The sequence below is a fragment of the Dermacentor silvarum genome, chromosome 8 (assembly GCF_013339745.2).
Source record: "Dermacentor silvarum isolate Dsil-2018 chromosome 8, BIME_Dsil_1.4, whole genome shotgun sequence".
Lineage (NCBI taxonomy): Eukaryota > Metazoa > Arthropoda > Arachnida > Ixodida > Ixodidae > Dermacentor > Dermacentor silvarum.
The window spans coordinates 21,796,871-21,810,856 of NC_051161.1; the positions used below are offsets into that span (position 1 = coordinate 21,796,871).

The 13,986-nt window shown below is 43.4% G+C and overlaps 1 protein-coding gene across 1 annotated transcript in view; it reads right to left on the reverse strand.

The window, feature by feature from the left end:
* The window catches only part of LOC119460781 (uncharacterized), a 37,525-nt gene that overhangs the window by 19,888 nt on the left and 3,651 nt on the right, over positions 1-13,986 (reverse strand). The window contains 6 exon segments of the mRNA XM_037721867.2: positions 3,777-3,978; positions 6,363-6,451; positions 8,166-8,279; positions 10,628-11,070; positions 13,043-13,113; positions 13,833-13,902. Of these exon segments, the coding sequence (XP_037577795.1) occupies positions 3,777-3,978; positions 6,363-6,451; positions 8,166-8,279; positions 10,628-11,070; positions 13,043-13,113; positions 13,833-13,902 (989 nt within the window).

The following is a 13,986-nucleotide window of genomic DNA, read 5'->3' on the forward strand; positions in this document are numbered from 1 at the left end:
ATTTATAAAAAGTCAAGATAAAAATGCGAGACTGTCTTGACCTGCACTGTAATCCAAGAAATGTGACAAAAAAAACAAAACAAAAAAACAATCAAAATAGGCTAAACGGTAACGAAGAAATCAGCTCCAGAAACTGAGCAGAAAGGCGAAAAAACAGTTTTGAGAAAACTGCTCTCAAAGTTTCACCTTCCTCTTCAGTTCTCTAAAACGCACCAAATTTGTAATCTTTGATGTGTTTTGTGATGTGGGGTTTCTTGGACATGTGGCCTCTAGTCTGCTGTGCCTTCGTTTTGCCTTTTTCATGTTTGTGTGGCATTCTTTACTGCTGCTCTAAAAAGAGCATGGCACCTGGGTTTCAAACCAAGTTGAGGTGCAGAACTATGTGGGCATAAATATACAGTAGTTATAGCGTTGTACCTGTAGACTGCCTCATTGATAGCAGTCTCTAGTGCAGTCAGTGAGGCATTGTTTTCTTTTGGTAGAATAAACCATATTACTGAATGAAGGCTCTCAGCAGCCTTCTGAATCATCTTCCATTGACAATGGCTATCGAGGTTAGGAGAGCCACTGATAGATAGGCAGCAATGCAGCTGCTAGGTGCTTTCCAGCCTGTACTTTTGTATGATGCCTCACTTCTGCAGGCAGGTGTCTGTGCCAGCCCAAGTGGCCTAGTGAATAGAGCTCACGAGGAGGTTCTCTTTATGAAGGGGTGGTATGATAGGTATTGTTACGAGATATCGTGGCATTACGATAATAGAGTCGGCGCGATGTGCTAAGCCCGCGCGCGTCCGAGGTGCCGATGTGCGAAATGCCTGGTCACGGGTGCGAGGAATAGAGCACTGCACGGGCCGATTTTTTCAGCCCGGGCCCGGCCCGTTTTTACGTTGGGCGGCCCCGCCTGAGCCCGATCAAAACTTTTATGGCGAGACCCGGGCCCGGCCCGGGCCCGGAAATAATCTACATTACCCGCCCGGCCCGCCACCCCTTTACCTTAGGCCCGAGCCCGGCCCGAGACCGAAAAATAATGTTTTTCAGAGTTGAGAGGCCCGAGAATAACTCGCTGCATGTTACATGCACACCACCAGAAAGCCCGAGCCCGGCCCGGGCCCGGGTCAAAAAGCACACGCCGTGCCCGAGCCCAAGCCCGTGAAAAAACTGTTCTACCCGGCCGGGCCCGGCCGGGCCCGGGCTTTCGGGTAAGCCCGAGCCCGTGCAGTGCTCTAGCGAGGAATAGACGCTCAACGAGCATAGTCACGCAGTCCGAGGTGCCGACGCGCGAAATGCCTGGTCGCGGGTCCAAAGAATAGACGCTCGGTGAGCTCAATTGCACAGTCTGAGGTGCCAAAGCGCGAAATGCCTAGCCGCGGGGTCCAAGGAATAGACGCTCGGGGTGTCGACACTCGATGAGCGCTGCGCCGATGCGTGAAATGCCTAGCCACGGGCTCGAGGAGTCGACACTCGAGGTGCCGACGTGCGAAGTGCCTAGCCGCGGGTCCGTGGAGTCGACACTCGATGAGCGATGTGCCGACGTGCGAAATGCCTAGCCGCGGGCTCGAGGAGTCGACGCTCGATTAGCTTAGTCGTGCAGTCCGAGGTGCCGACGCGCGAAATGCCTAGCCGCGGGCTCGAGGAGTCGACGCTTGCAGTGCCGACGCGCAAAGTGCCTAGCCGCGGGTCCGAGGAGCCGACACTTGATGAACGATGTGCCGACACGCGAAATGCGTAGCCGTGGGCTTGAGGAGTCGATGCTCGATGTGCTTATACCCGTGCCACACGGGCAAAGTAAAGTGCACTTTGAGCGAGTGCACTTCAGCGCGCTGAGTGTCACTTTGGCGGTGCGCTGCTACACGAGAAAGAAAAGTGTTCTTTCAAATTGATGGCCATGGCAACCGGGAGTGCAGACGGGAAGCATATATTTATTAATATAAAAATGTGTGCACGAAAACAGTTTATTATTGTTAGAAACACCATTTACAATCCTCCTTTATAAACGCCGGCAACGACGGAAACTTGACCAGCAACAGTCAAAACTACTCGATCCGCCAAACTGCGCAGTCATTATCCGGCGTGGTCGTGAACAGCCCGAGAGCGAGAGCTTTTTTTTTTTTTTTGCTGTTCTTGTTTCTTTTTTGCGGTGTGGCACATTTTACTATCTTGTAACGTAAGCAATTTAAAACAACATTATTAAAAATTACTCCTGACTCTTTCTTCAATATCACTTTATGTATCTTCTAAGCATTGCTAGCGAGGCTACAGTAGCACTTCGCCACCGCGAAGTGAGTTCGCCGAACAAACTCGCTGGCGAGTGCACTCTGCAGTGAGTGTCACTAAGCGTTCCCGTGTAGCAGCCTGCGAATGACACTAGCCGCGAAGTGCACTCGCTCAAAGTGCACTTTACTTTGCCCGTGTGGCACGGGTATTAGTCGCGCAGTTGGAGACACCGAAGCACGAAATGCTTAGGCAAGGACCCGAGAAGTACGCGCATGATGTGCTTTATCGCCGAGTCGGAAACGCCTACGCGCGAAAGGCTTAGCCGCATGTCCGAGGATTCCGTGCCCGAAGCTCGGTCGCGAAGTCCGCGTCACCGATGCTCGGAATGCTTAGCCGCGGGTCTGAGACGTCCACAAAAAGCGGGATCGACCACGCTACTGCGATGTCCGTGTAGCGCCCGCTTTAACACTCGTCGGGATTACGGAAACTGTCCGGAGCTCGCGAAGAGACCGCAACAAGCGGAGCAGACGACACCATCACGGAGCGAGCACTGGAGTCACGTGGCGGGCGCGGCCAATCGGTGGCTCCGGCACGACCTTCAATCATTTGATTTTTGTGTGCTTGTTTCTGTATGGAGGAGATAGCTGAAGCGGCAGATTTGAAGACGGAGAAATGCGCTTTCCAACGAGACCAAGATGGCGGCGCTCGGCTGCGCCGTTCCGGAGATATCGTTGCTTGAAAAACGCCGTTCTTTAGCAATTTCCGCGAAATTTTTCGGCACCTTGGCTGATACAACAATTTTTTTAGAGCACTTCTACTTGATTTTCAGTGATGATATTTCGGAATCAGATAGAACAAGAGGTACAGAAACTAAAAATGTGATTTTCAAAAAATCGATTTTTTTAGCCATTTTTCGCGATGCGAAAGCCGCGTCCCCCCCTTAAGTTCGGATCACATGCGTGATGCCTGCACCCGTGGTAACCACATTTTCCATCCTGTAAAAAGCAACATGTTGTACAGAAGCTGGCTTAAAGAGACCCTAAAGAGAAAAATAAGTTCTACTGCATTAAGTAAATTACCATTCTGCAATAAAAAATGTCACTGCTATTGGGAGCTGAGGCTTGGTAAGCCAGAAAAGACAAACAAAAGGTGGGTGGTGCTGCTGTCTTGAAGTTCCCACACCAGTCCTCCATGATGTCATGGATTTTGATGAAGCCTGCTAGGGCTTAGTTCGCTTTCTTTAATTACAAGATGGAATGCACTGTAGCTTAACAAAAGAGCCAAAGACAACTTGGCAAGTGGAGAGAATTTTTACTGTGGCACTATGGCCCAAATACGAGAAAATATTGCGAAACCTGTGAAGTCACACTGACATACTGGAGCAGGGGTTTCAGCGCGAAACTTAAAAGAAGAAAGTTTAGCTGTCATTTTTTTTTTCAAGTAATCAATCCTCAATTATTACGAAATTGATGAAAACGTTGTTTTTATCAGTCCAAACTGATTCAATGTTTCTTTAGATAAGAATTTGGATAAGAAAGGCCGAATGACAGAAATTGCGCACTAACCTTGTCTGGAATGAGCCTGGGCGACTGACTTGAGGCTCTCGACAGTTGGTGGCGCCGGTGGGTGTGGCTCGGTTGTCCTTGGCTCGATGCGAGCGTACGTGACCGACGAGCCAGCAGAGTTGTGACCCGACTCAATCTCCGCATACATCTGCTCTTCCTCAGGAACCTCTGTGTAGTATGCCTCCTGGGTTGCAGCTGCAGCCTGTATATACGTTGCACACAGACGCGTGTCTTAGTGTTATGTGTGCAGGCGATGTTAACATCACACAACGTGATGAAGAAAGCACTGCTTTCTGTCAGAAGTTTCATGCACACAGAGGCAAAAAGGACACTGAAAGCTGAACATAAGCTGCTAAAGCACACATTTGTGAAGATATGTGCCTAAAGCTAACATACCTGAGCGTGATAAATTTCAATATAACATAGGATGTAAAAAGTGATCTCTCCTCCCCTCACCCCAATTTAACTGTCTAGAATGCAAACCTAATTTTTCAATCATCACACTTCACTTTTATTTATTTTTGCATAGTACAAGTCAGCAGGTCATTTCCATGTACAAAGAACAGCAGACTTTCATGTTGCCAGAGCATGCGAGAAATTCTTCAAAAGTGAGTATCCTTCACCATATCACACGAGAAATTCAATAGTGCTTTCTTTCTTAACAATATCAAAAATTATTTTAGTGGAGACGCTAAGCCTATAGGCTACTTCAATGTTAACTGAAAATCTTACAAAACAGACACAGCCCCACCACTGTCATCTGTCCTGGAGGACATCCCCATCATAAACGAGTCCTGGACAATGTAGGCTGCAGCCAGTGATCGGAGTCTGCTACTTCAACTTTCCTGGTCACTTGATCTCACCCCCAGTGAAGTTTTCATCCGAGTTTACGTAAGACCTGAACAATATATACTGTCTCATCTTTATGTAAATTGCAGATTACAGTTACGCTGGCTAGCGTCAGCCAGGCCATGTGTGGCTAGAGCGAAATTGCCATCCAATATGTGTTTGGTGCTGTGTTCCGTTTTTTTTCCCCATAAATTTGTGCCAAAATTTGAATATTTGTATCAGAATTTGTATCTGCGCATAAAAAAAAAGTTACATGCTTGCTGCTGCATGTGACAACTTGGGAATAGTTTATTTTAGCTTAGTTAGTTTTTAAACAAAACCAGTGTATTTGCTGGAGCTATGAAAGCACGCTGCATAAACATGTGCAGTACATACAAAGCACAGAGTCCATACATACGCTGCACAAACATGTATGTACGTCGCACAAACACGTACACACAGTGCTAGAGGACAAGCCGTGGGACGCCAGTATATGGATTTTGCCTGTGCTTAGTCGGTGGCTGGAAATAATGAGAACTGATACGCCGCATAACATGCTTCCATGTGCTGTGCCAACAACATGTTTTAAAAGGTGAACACATCCTCGGATGTGGGCTCTGATGTCATGCCACGCATAAGGTTGCGTGGTGAAAAACTTGTGATGCCTTAGAAATGTAATAAGGATGCTGGCCAGGACCTTCAGTTGGGATCGAATTAGCCAGAGTGGAATTAACGCAAGTATACTGCACAAGCTACATTTTTGTCTGTCCTCAGGAGCAATGCTACGTTTTGCAATTTCTATAATGAAATTGGTCCTTGCCAGATAATTCGAACTTCACTGGTAAACACGCCTGCGCCTGACCCCAATGGTATCGGCCTTGGCAATCCTAGACATTCCTGGGCATCAAGGATACACCATCTCCCACCAAAAATGTAAATTTCTGGCCTTCCCTTAGCAGAGTTTCAAAAAACAGTTGCTCACAATGGATAATTCATATTTACCAATTGCAATGCACGCATTTCTTATAAGAAAACAGATTTGAATATTGCCTGCATGTTACAATCAAATAAGAAATCAAAACCATGTTTGTGGTCTTGGCAATAACCTACTGTAAGCAAGTGTCATTGTCATCAACATCTTAAATGGCAACAGGACAATTTTTCGCATGGGTTGGCAATAAAAATGAAGACACTTTCATTATGAAAGCTCGTTTAAAAGAATTTATTTTACATGCCAAGCTACAATGGAAAGCTGCATCACGTGCTTCTGTGTCTCACAGTGTTCAGTGCATATCAGGACAAATTGATGAAGTGTTTAGTCCAGGCTTGGGCCACCATCCTGTTCAAGACAGTAGGAGTCTTTAAAAGAATGCAAACATCAAAACGCGGTAGACCTGCACAGAAAAGACATGTGGCCTACAGCAATAAAGAGGCATGTGTAAATAAATTTCCATTCTCGCTGTTCATTTTTTCCAACTGCCAGAATTGAAGGCGTGCTACACTTGTTATAAAATCGGGTGCACAGTCTGCTTAAGCCTTAAGGTATGGGCACACAGTGCTTTCTACTTCGAACCCATAAAAACTGGGTGCAGGTTAGATTCAGGTAAATACTGCCAAATAAAGCACTAAGTGTATGGACATTTTTTCTGCCTCTTATTTTAATTCGTTACCTTACCTTACCGTCAACTACCTTACCATCAAGGTTGAATTAGTGGAAGCCGACCGCATCAAATTTTAGAGAATGGCAGCGATACAAACCTGTGCTGGTTTCTGCCTCATTGTCTCCTCTCGAACTTTTGCCAGTGGTTCACGGACAGAGATCACAGTGTATGACAGGTCCGATTTCCCTGCAGTTGAGGAAATTAAAGTAAATTTGCAACTTTGTACATGTAAAACAGAAACAGAACGCAACTCTCTTAAAAGCAATCATCTCACTACAGACAAAATACATGGCCTTCCAGAGCAGCCTCTGCATCTAACACATAGAAGTCGCTCCTCTTTTGTAAAGCCCAAAGTCAAACCTTTGACTTGGATAATCTGACAATTCCATTCCAATGCCATTCCTTCGTCAGTGCTTCAGAGCAACACTCTGCCCACATTTATCGTGATCAGCCGACTGTGAACAGTGGACGATAAGAAATGCATAGAATCAAGTGGTAGAAATGCCACATTATACTGGCCCTTACTTCTGGTTCATAAAATCCTGATGTCTACTCGAGACATGGGCTTGGTATAAATATCAGGCACTGCACAGCTGATACAGTTAAGCAACAAGTGAATAACAGATTCTACGTCGAACAAGAGATATATTCCAAAACTGCGTGGCATTGGGCTAGCTGGTGATCTTTAGAAATAATGTGGTGTGCAGAACGGACACCTTTGTCTTCTCAGTGGTGTCTCTTCTGTGCACCATGTTTACTTCTGAACAAGAGATATCTTTGGAGCCACCATTGCGACAGGAGAACTTGTCTTGGTCGGGCAGCAATGCCCCTAATAAAGAAAAGTTGTCTTCTCAAAACACAGACTCCAGAGACATCCCTCGTTTGACCACTGCTAATCACTGCAAGTTTTCATCTTCTTGTGTACTTCTGTCTTGTTTAGTTTAGCAACCAGAGAGGCAGAGTATTTACTTGTGTAAGGCCTGCATTTAATTTTTTTCTTTTTTTTACAAGGTACCAGCCTTACAAGAGGCATGCATATGGCTATTCACTGCAGCCTCAAACTGCGGTCAAACTGCGCTGTGCAGATTACTGTAACCACTAGTGGCCGACTATGAACATGAGAGCAGGTTTTACACGAGAGCGCGCTTTACGGTATGTGTTAACCCTTTCTGCACGGAGGAGGAGATGAGCTCGTCAAGCGCACACTTGCAAAAAAAAAAAACTAATGATGAGCCCAACTCGCCCAGCATTGTTTTATGCAGCCATTAAGACGGTTTGAGCTCAACCATTGCTCTGTGCTTGTTGTAAACAACACGAAATGGCATAAGGACCCTGTTGAAGAGTGAAGTTGTAAACATGCAGCCAGAATGTGCAGTGATGCCTATTTGTGCGCGGTGAAGCCCACCTTTGTTATAATGAATATGTTTTTATAATAAACTTCACTTTTTTGACAAACTTTTGCATGCACAAAAATAGTCCTTTTTGGAACCTTTTTTCCCTTTTACTGCCTTAAAAGGGTTAAACTACCACTAGCTGAGCCTGTCAGTAAACACAACCTTTGTTCTGGAAGAAACGAGATGGCATTTATTTCTGCTGTGTCACTTTCCAAAAACAATGATTCCATAGCATTCTCAATATTAGTTTACAGCTCTTTTGCAGAGGTTAAGCAGCTCGAATTACCTTACAATGATCAACAATGGGCAGATAAGGCAAGCTTCAACATGCATTAAAACTAAGGCCAAACAACTAGGAGCAAGATTTCAAAAATTACTTACAAGCGATACGGTTTATCTGGAAGGTTAAACCAGCCAAGAACGTGTTGAACTCGTAATATTTCATTCAGATTAACAAAGTCTTTTTTTTTTTTTTTACAAAGTGTGGTCGAAGTTTCTATGCTTACCTGTAGGTTGTGCAGAGCTGCCAGGTAAGTCAGATGCAGCTGGTACAGAAAATGCGACGTCGGCAGCGTGACTCAATGTCCCTGGTACAGGTGCAACTGGTGCACTGACTTGCCCTAAACAAGACATATCTGGTGAGCGAAGTGTGCAGGTCTACAGAAGAATTTTCGTAATGCCGTTTAACCCTTTATGGTCAAAATGTTATTATAGAAGCAAAAAATTTGTAACTCAGGCACCTGAATTATAAAACACGAGAGACCAGCAAAAATAAATAAAAAACTTGCGATACATTTTTTGCCAATGTATCAAAAGCTTTCCCCCATGAATTGCCAACAACTCAGGGTGTCGGAGGCAGCGTATGTTTCCTCAGGCTTTTTAATCTGCAATTAAAACGACGTGAAGTGTGGCCCCAAATTACTTCAGGACCATTTTTATGACACCCAAGACTAAAACAGCAGGCTCTAAAGACACAGCACAAGAGACCTAACCTCAGAGTGATGCGACGAATGGGCATTTGCGAAATATCAGGGAGAACAATGTATATCTGCAGTGTCGTCAACAAATTAGGCAATAAGAAATACTGACACTCAGAATTTCTAGATTGGTTATGGAATTTTTTCATGTTCACTATTTCTTGCAAATCATTACGATTACAACAAGAATCATTGTATCAAAAGGTTAATGGTGTGCTGCTGTAAGAGCTCTAGCTTTGTGTTGTTAAAAAAAAATTAAATTACGGGGTTTTACGCGCCAAAAGCCACGATCTGATTATGAGGCACGCCACGCCGTAGGGGGGACTCCGGAAAATTTCGACCACCTGGGGTTCCTTAATGTACACCTAAATCTAAGTACACATGTGTTTTCGCATTTCACCCCTATCAAAATGCGGCCGCCGTGGCCCGGGATTCGATCCAGCGACCTCGTGCTTAGCAGCCCAACACCAAGCCACTAAGCAACCACGGCGGGTTTCTCTTTGTTGTAAGTCAAGAATATTGCTGCTAATTGTAAGTCAAAGATTAATTTATGAACAGGTATGGAACTCTTACTACAAAGCTTCCACAACTGAGTTGTTTTGGTTTTAAAAAGCCAAGCACCTAACATGATATCATAAGCTGTCAACAGGAAAAATGTCTCATCATGCTAAATGTGCCAGTTCTTGTCACCTCAAAGCTATAGGTATGCAACTCAGGTGTATTATTTTTGGTCATTCACTTTTAGCTATCACTTAAGCAAGGCTTACTGGTTAAGCTAGTGGCACAGCATCTGTCGCTTCAGTGAGGTGTTGTGCCAGATGTCAAGTCACAGAGCAATGAAAGTACTCTTGAAAGCTATTGGCCCAGAATACAGCCTCTAGTGCCAAAGTGGTCATTGGTCATGCAGCTTTAAAGGACACAGAAGGCAAACATTAGGGCAAGCTGCAGCGATAGAATACTGTTACAAAACGTCCAAAGCATTGCACATATGAACCTGCTCCCAAAGATATTTTTATGCTGCTCCACTAAAGAGTCAATGCTGCTTAGAATGATTCCTCAAGCTTTAGTAATTAGATTTCAATTAAACTTAAAATTAGAGACCCTACTCACCAATATCATGCACAGATACAACTATTTTTCTAAGCATCATACTGATACAATGAACAGATTTGCAGAGCCCTCACGAGTCACAAGGCCTCTTTGGAGGTTTCACATGCTTCAGCGTAGCAAGGCATGATGGCCAAGGAGGCAGAGAGAGAAAGTGGGCAGGTTCAGTGCTGAGTGCAACAATGACTGCTGTTTGCTGTAAATTGTAACATAAACAGGATGCCCATCACAAGAAATATCAATGGTCTTCGATGCATTACAGATGTACGGGGTGTTTCACAAAACTTGATCAAGGCTGTAGAAGTGCAGTGTGCAGACAGAAGCGGAGGAGCAGCAGTGTTGGTAACTTTATTGATGCAAAGTCGCCAGATCGTGGCCTAAAACACTATTTAGGAAAATGTTGCTAAGTGATGACTTGCTTGTTTGTCGTTTTTAAATATTTTAATTGTTCCTAGGTGTCTTCCTTGTTATCTTTTTTAGACTGTAGCTTTAAATTACCTTCCGCAGTTTAAATATGAAAAGGAAAAGCAACCTTTGATTTTCTAAAGCGTACCAGACCTCAAGGGCACACTTTGCCTTGAAAAGCAGCTTGGCCCACCCGGATGGCTCACTGCTAAAATCTTTAATAAGTCCTTATAAGCAGCGACAAATGAAGGGGAATATATCCCCCTTGGGATAAAATGAGAACAACGTATTGAACTCAGCCAATGAACTTTTAGGAATTTCATCATAGTAATTTACTGGCTATTTACATCACTGAAAAAGTCACTAAAACAGTCGCTAGGAATCCAAATAGGCAAAGTTGTAGTTGAAGTGACTGACACTCGCTAAATTCGGCGATCCTATCACTAAGACACTTGCACTGAAGAGCAGCCACCACTTACGGAATGGAGCACCCATTTCTTCCGACACCGGTGGGGGCACACTTTCCTCCGTTGCGTCGACGACATCAAAGCGCTTTTCAGGGACAGGCGGCGCGGTGTCCTCCGAAGAACTGGGCGCACGCACGTTTGCCACCGAGTAGAGAGGATCGGACTCTGAACTCTCACTCGGAGTGTCTGTGCCCTTGCCGGCAGACGGCACGGCAACACCAGGGACAGCAGACGACGAAGGTGTGGTCGGTGGCGGCGGGGCGTGAGCCTTGTTCCTTCGGTGCGGACGCACGAGAGTCGTGGAGACGTGCCCGTCCGTTGCAGCCGCAGCACCATTGTTGTTGTTATTGTTGTTGCCACCATCCCAGGCAGTTGTTGCCGGGTTAGGGAGTGGATTAGGCAGAGACTGCGGCCTGCCTGGAGGTGTTGGCAGTGCTCGCTCGGTCACTGGCCGGCTGCAAGGTTTGCAATCAGCCCAGTGGCAAGTTGAGTTACCGTCACTAGCGGTAACCTTAGCTTAGATAATAAAGAATTTCGGTTAATTTAGACATTCAAGCTATCTGAACAAAAAGAAAGTGTTGAGTTTAATAACTCTACATAGCCCAAAGAAAATTGGAACAACTTGTTCACCTTTATTACTGGTCATGGAAAGCACATTTGTGCCGAGAAAACAAGAAAAGTTACTTCAGTAAAAAACTATTAGTATAATAATTATTTACACTGGCTTGCTGAACTACTTACAACCTAAAACTCACTATAGGGTATCATAACACTACTATGGGCTTTGCATTAAGATTCCAATGCTTAAACTAGAATTTTGAGGTGTCAACTTCAACAGTAATTGGGTTCCATGGGGTTAACAAAATTTTTTTTAATCATTGTGAATGTTTGCACCAGATTTCTTTGGCAAATACTGATGAAAATCCCAAATATAACAAACTACTGAAGCATCATGTTTGCAACTTTAAACCTGCAAGCAACAGACATTATTGTGCAGTTTACACAAAATATGTACTTCATTTATGGAAGTTTTGCAAATGTCTCCTTCGCAAACAACATTTTTTTGCAGTTATGTGTAATCTTTCTATCTTATATGCTTTAGATGCTCCAACAAATTATGTTAACAGGATTGTGATACAGATTTTTGTTGCAAAGTTAGGGTTACAAATTTGATGCTTCAATTTTTCTATAAACGTTTTCATTTTTTCTCAATTTCAGTAAGAATAAACTTGGAGGATCTGAATAAAAAAAGAAAACCTCCCAACAGTCTATAATTTTACTCTTCTTTTTTTCAACTGCAGCTATAATACAGGGCTGTAGCCAATGAATGTGCAATTTAAGCATTAAAGTTTTAGTGGAATAAAAAGAATGAAGCAGTGAACTATGACACCGGTGGTCACGTTTTGTAGTGCTGTGGTCAAACAAATGATAGGGGGAATATTTACTGCATTTTGTTGCTATACATTTCAACAGCTCCCGCAAAGGTTTACTCAGTTACCCAAACTTAATGGTGTTAAACCTCGTTATGATGAAGTCGCATTCAACACGAAAATGATTTTGTTATATGTGATATTAATTTTCAAGCATATAATTGTTACATGCCAATATTATACCTCCAACCAGTGAACATTAAAATTCATGAATGTGTGGAAGCAACAATGGAAGGGTCAGTTTGCCTTGAGTACACACCTTTTGTGGGACACACATGTGCTTTATAACAATGATTTACCTTTAGACACAGCACAAAAGCAGCAGTAAACTTGGGACAGCTGAGACTAACAAGCAACACACTGTCTTTAGATCACAGTGACTTTTTCATTGACTTTGCTGTTGCCGATTTCACCTGCTACATGAATTTGTATGATTAAGCTTGCTTGAAGCAGGTACCCCTCTGGTGTCCTTTCAAAATCAGAAGACTTGCAATGGGTATGGTCGAAGACTGACAAGCAAAACTTTATGCAAACGAAATTTATTTTTTGTAGAACTCAACAAAACATTTGTAAAATCATACAACAAACTCGAATTTGTAAACATTAGGAAAAATTTCAGAGTGTTAGCAGGTAGGCAATATTGGCATGAAGCATTTTAGATTTGTTTCATTATATCCGATAATTATTATTCGAGTTCGTTATATCCAGGTCACACTGTACTGTACTTCTCCCCCACCAAGAAATGTCGCAGAAAAAGAGAATGTTAGAGCTAAATCTAGTTTGAACACTGCACCACGATACATCAACATTGGCACTGCTGTTTGTGTTTCTATCCCAGCATTCCACTGAAAATATCTCCACTTCTAAGTTATAGAACAAATTTTTATCTTTTAGTTTGTTCCCACTGCTTCATGCTGAGAAACATTCTATTCATAGAGGCTCCATGAAATCAACGTGCTTAAATTCTAAAAAATCACTATCACAGTATTTCAATTACCTGGGATGGAGTGAAACTTTTTCGAGAGGAGAGTCCCCCCGCAAGTCGCCATTCTGATGATCGTCGGTGCTCTGCAAATGAAATTATCGCAAAGTTTTCCACATTACGCTGAGACCTCAGAGTATTGTACTTGAAGGCATACTGACACGTATTTTCAAATGTGTAGAAATTCTACAACATGCTTCTTGCACATAAAAAGATAACACTTGGGAAGTATGCGAGCACTTATTATGAAGGTATTTTTATCTGACGCTACTGTTAGCCTCGTAATGCCAGACCTGGTGTCACCAACGTTATTTTAACGTCATGACACAGAGCGAAATTCACTGACATTGTGTAGTAATAATCCTAGGCATGATATGTTACTCATAAAAAAAAAACAAAAAAAAACAGAACAGCGCTGCTAGCGTTTCATCTGTCGGTGCCTGCGTGTGGCAACCCCAGCGATCGTAGAACAGAGCAAGCCAGTGTATCATGACGTCACATTGCATTTGACTCTTGGGTAATGAAACTGTTTCACAGAAACAAGTATTATTGTAAATTATTTAGGGCACTCTGATGCTCACAAGTACATCTTTCTAGGGCTTTTAGAGGGTTCAAACCTTATTTTAGCAGATTAAAAAAAAAAAAAAAGACAAATCGAAGCATCCTGTCAGTACTCCTTTCATTTTAGCACATCACTACAAGTTCTTCATGCAAACCAGAAACCTTCTGCAAACAAGAGAACGAAACATGACATTCACTGCAGAAAACTTAATACAACTAAAAAAGAAAGTGCTAGAAAAATTACCTGTACTTTATAAGCGACGGGGGAGTTCTTATTCAAAACTTGGTGGTTCTCACCCAAGAAATTGAGTGACCTGTGGGCAAGAGAAAAACAAATCAAAGCAAGGAAAAATCTATACTTTTTTCCCAAATGGGGAACGAGAAGTGTACTAACTCAT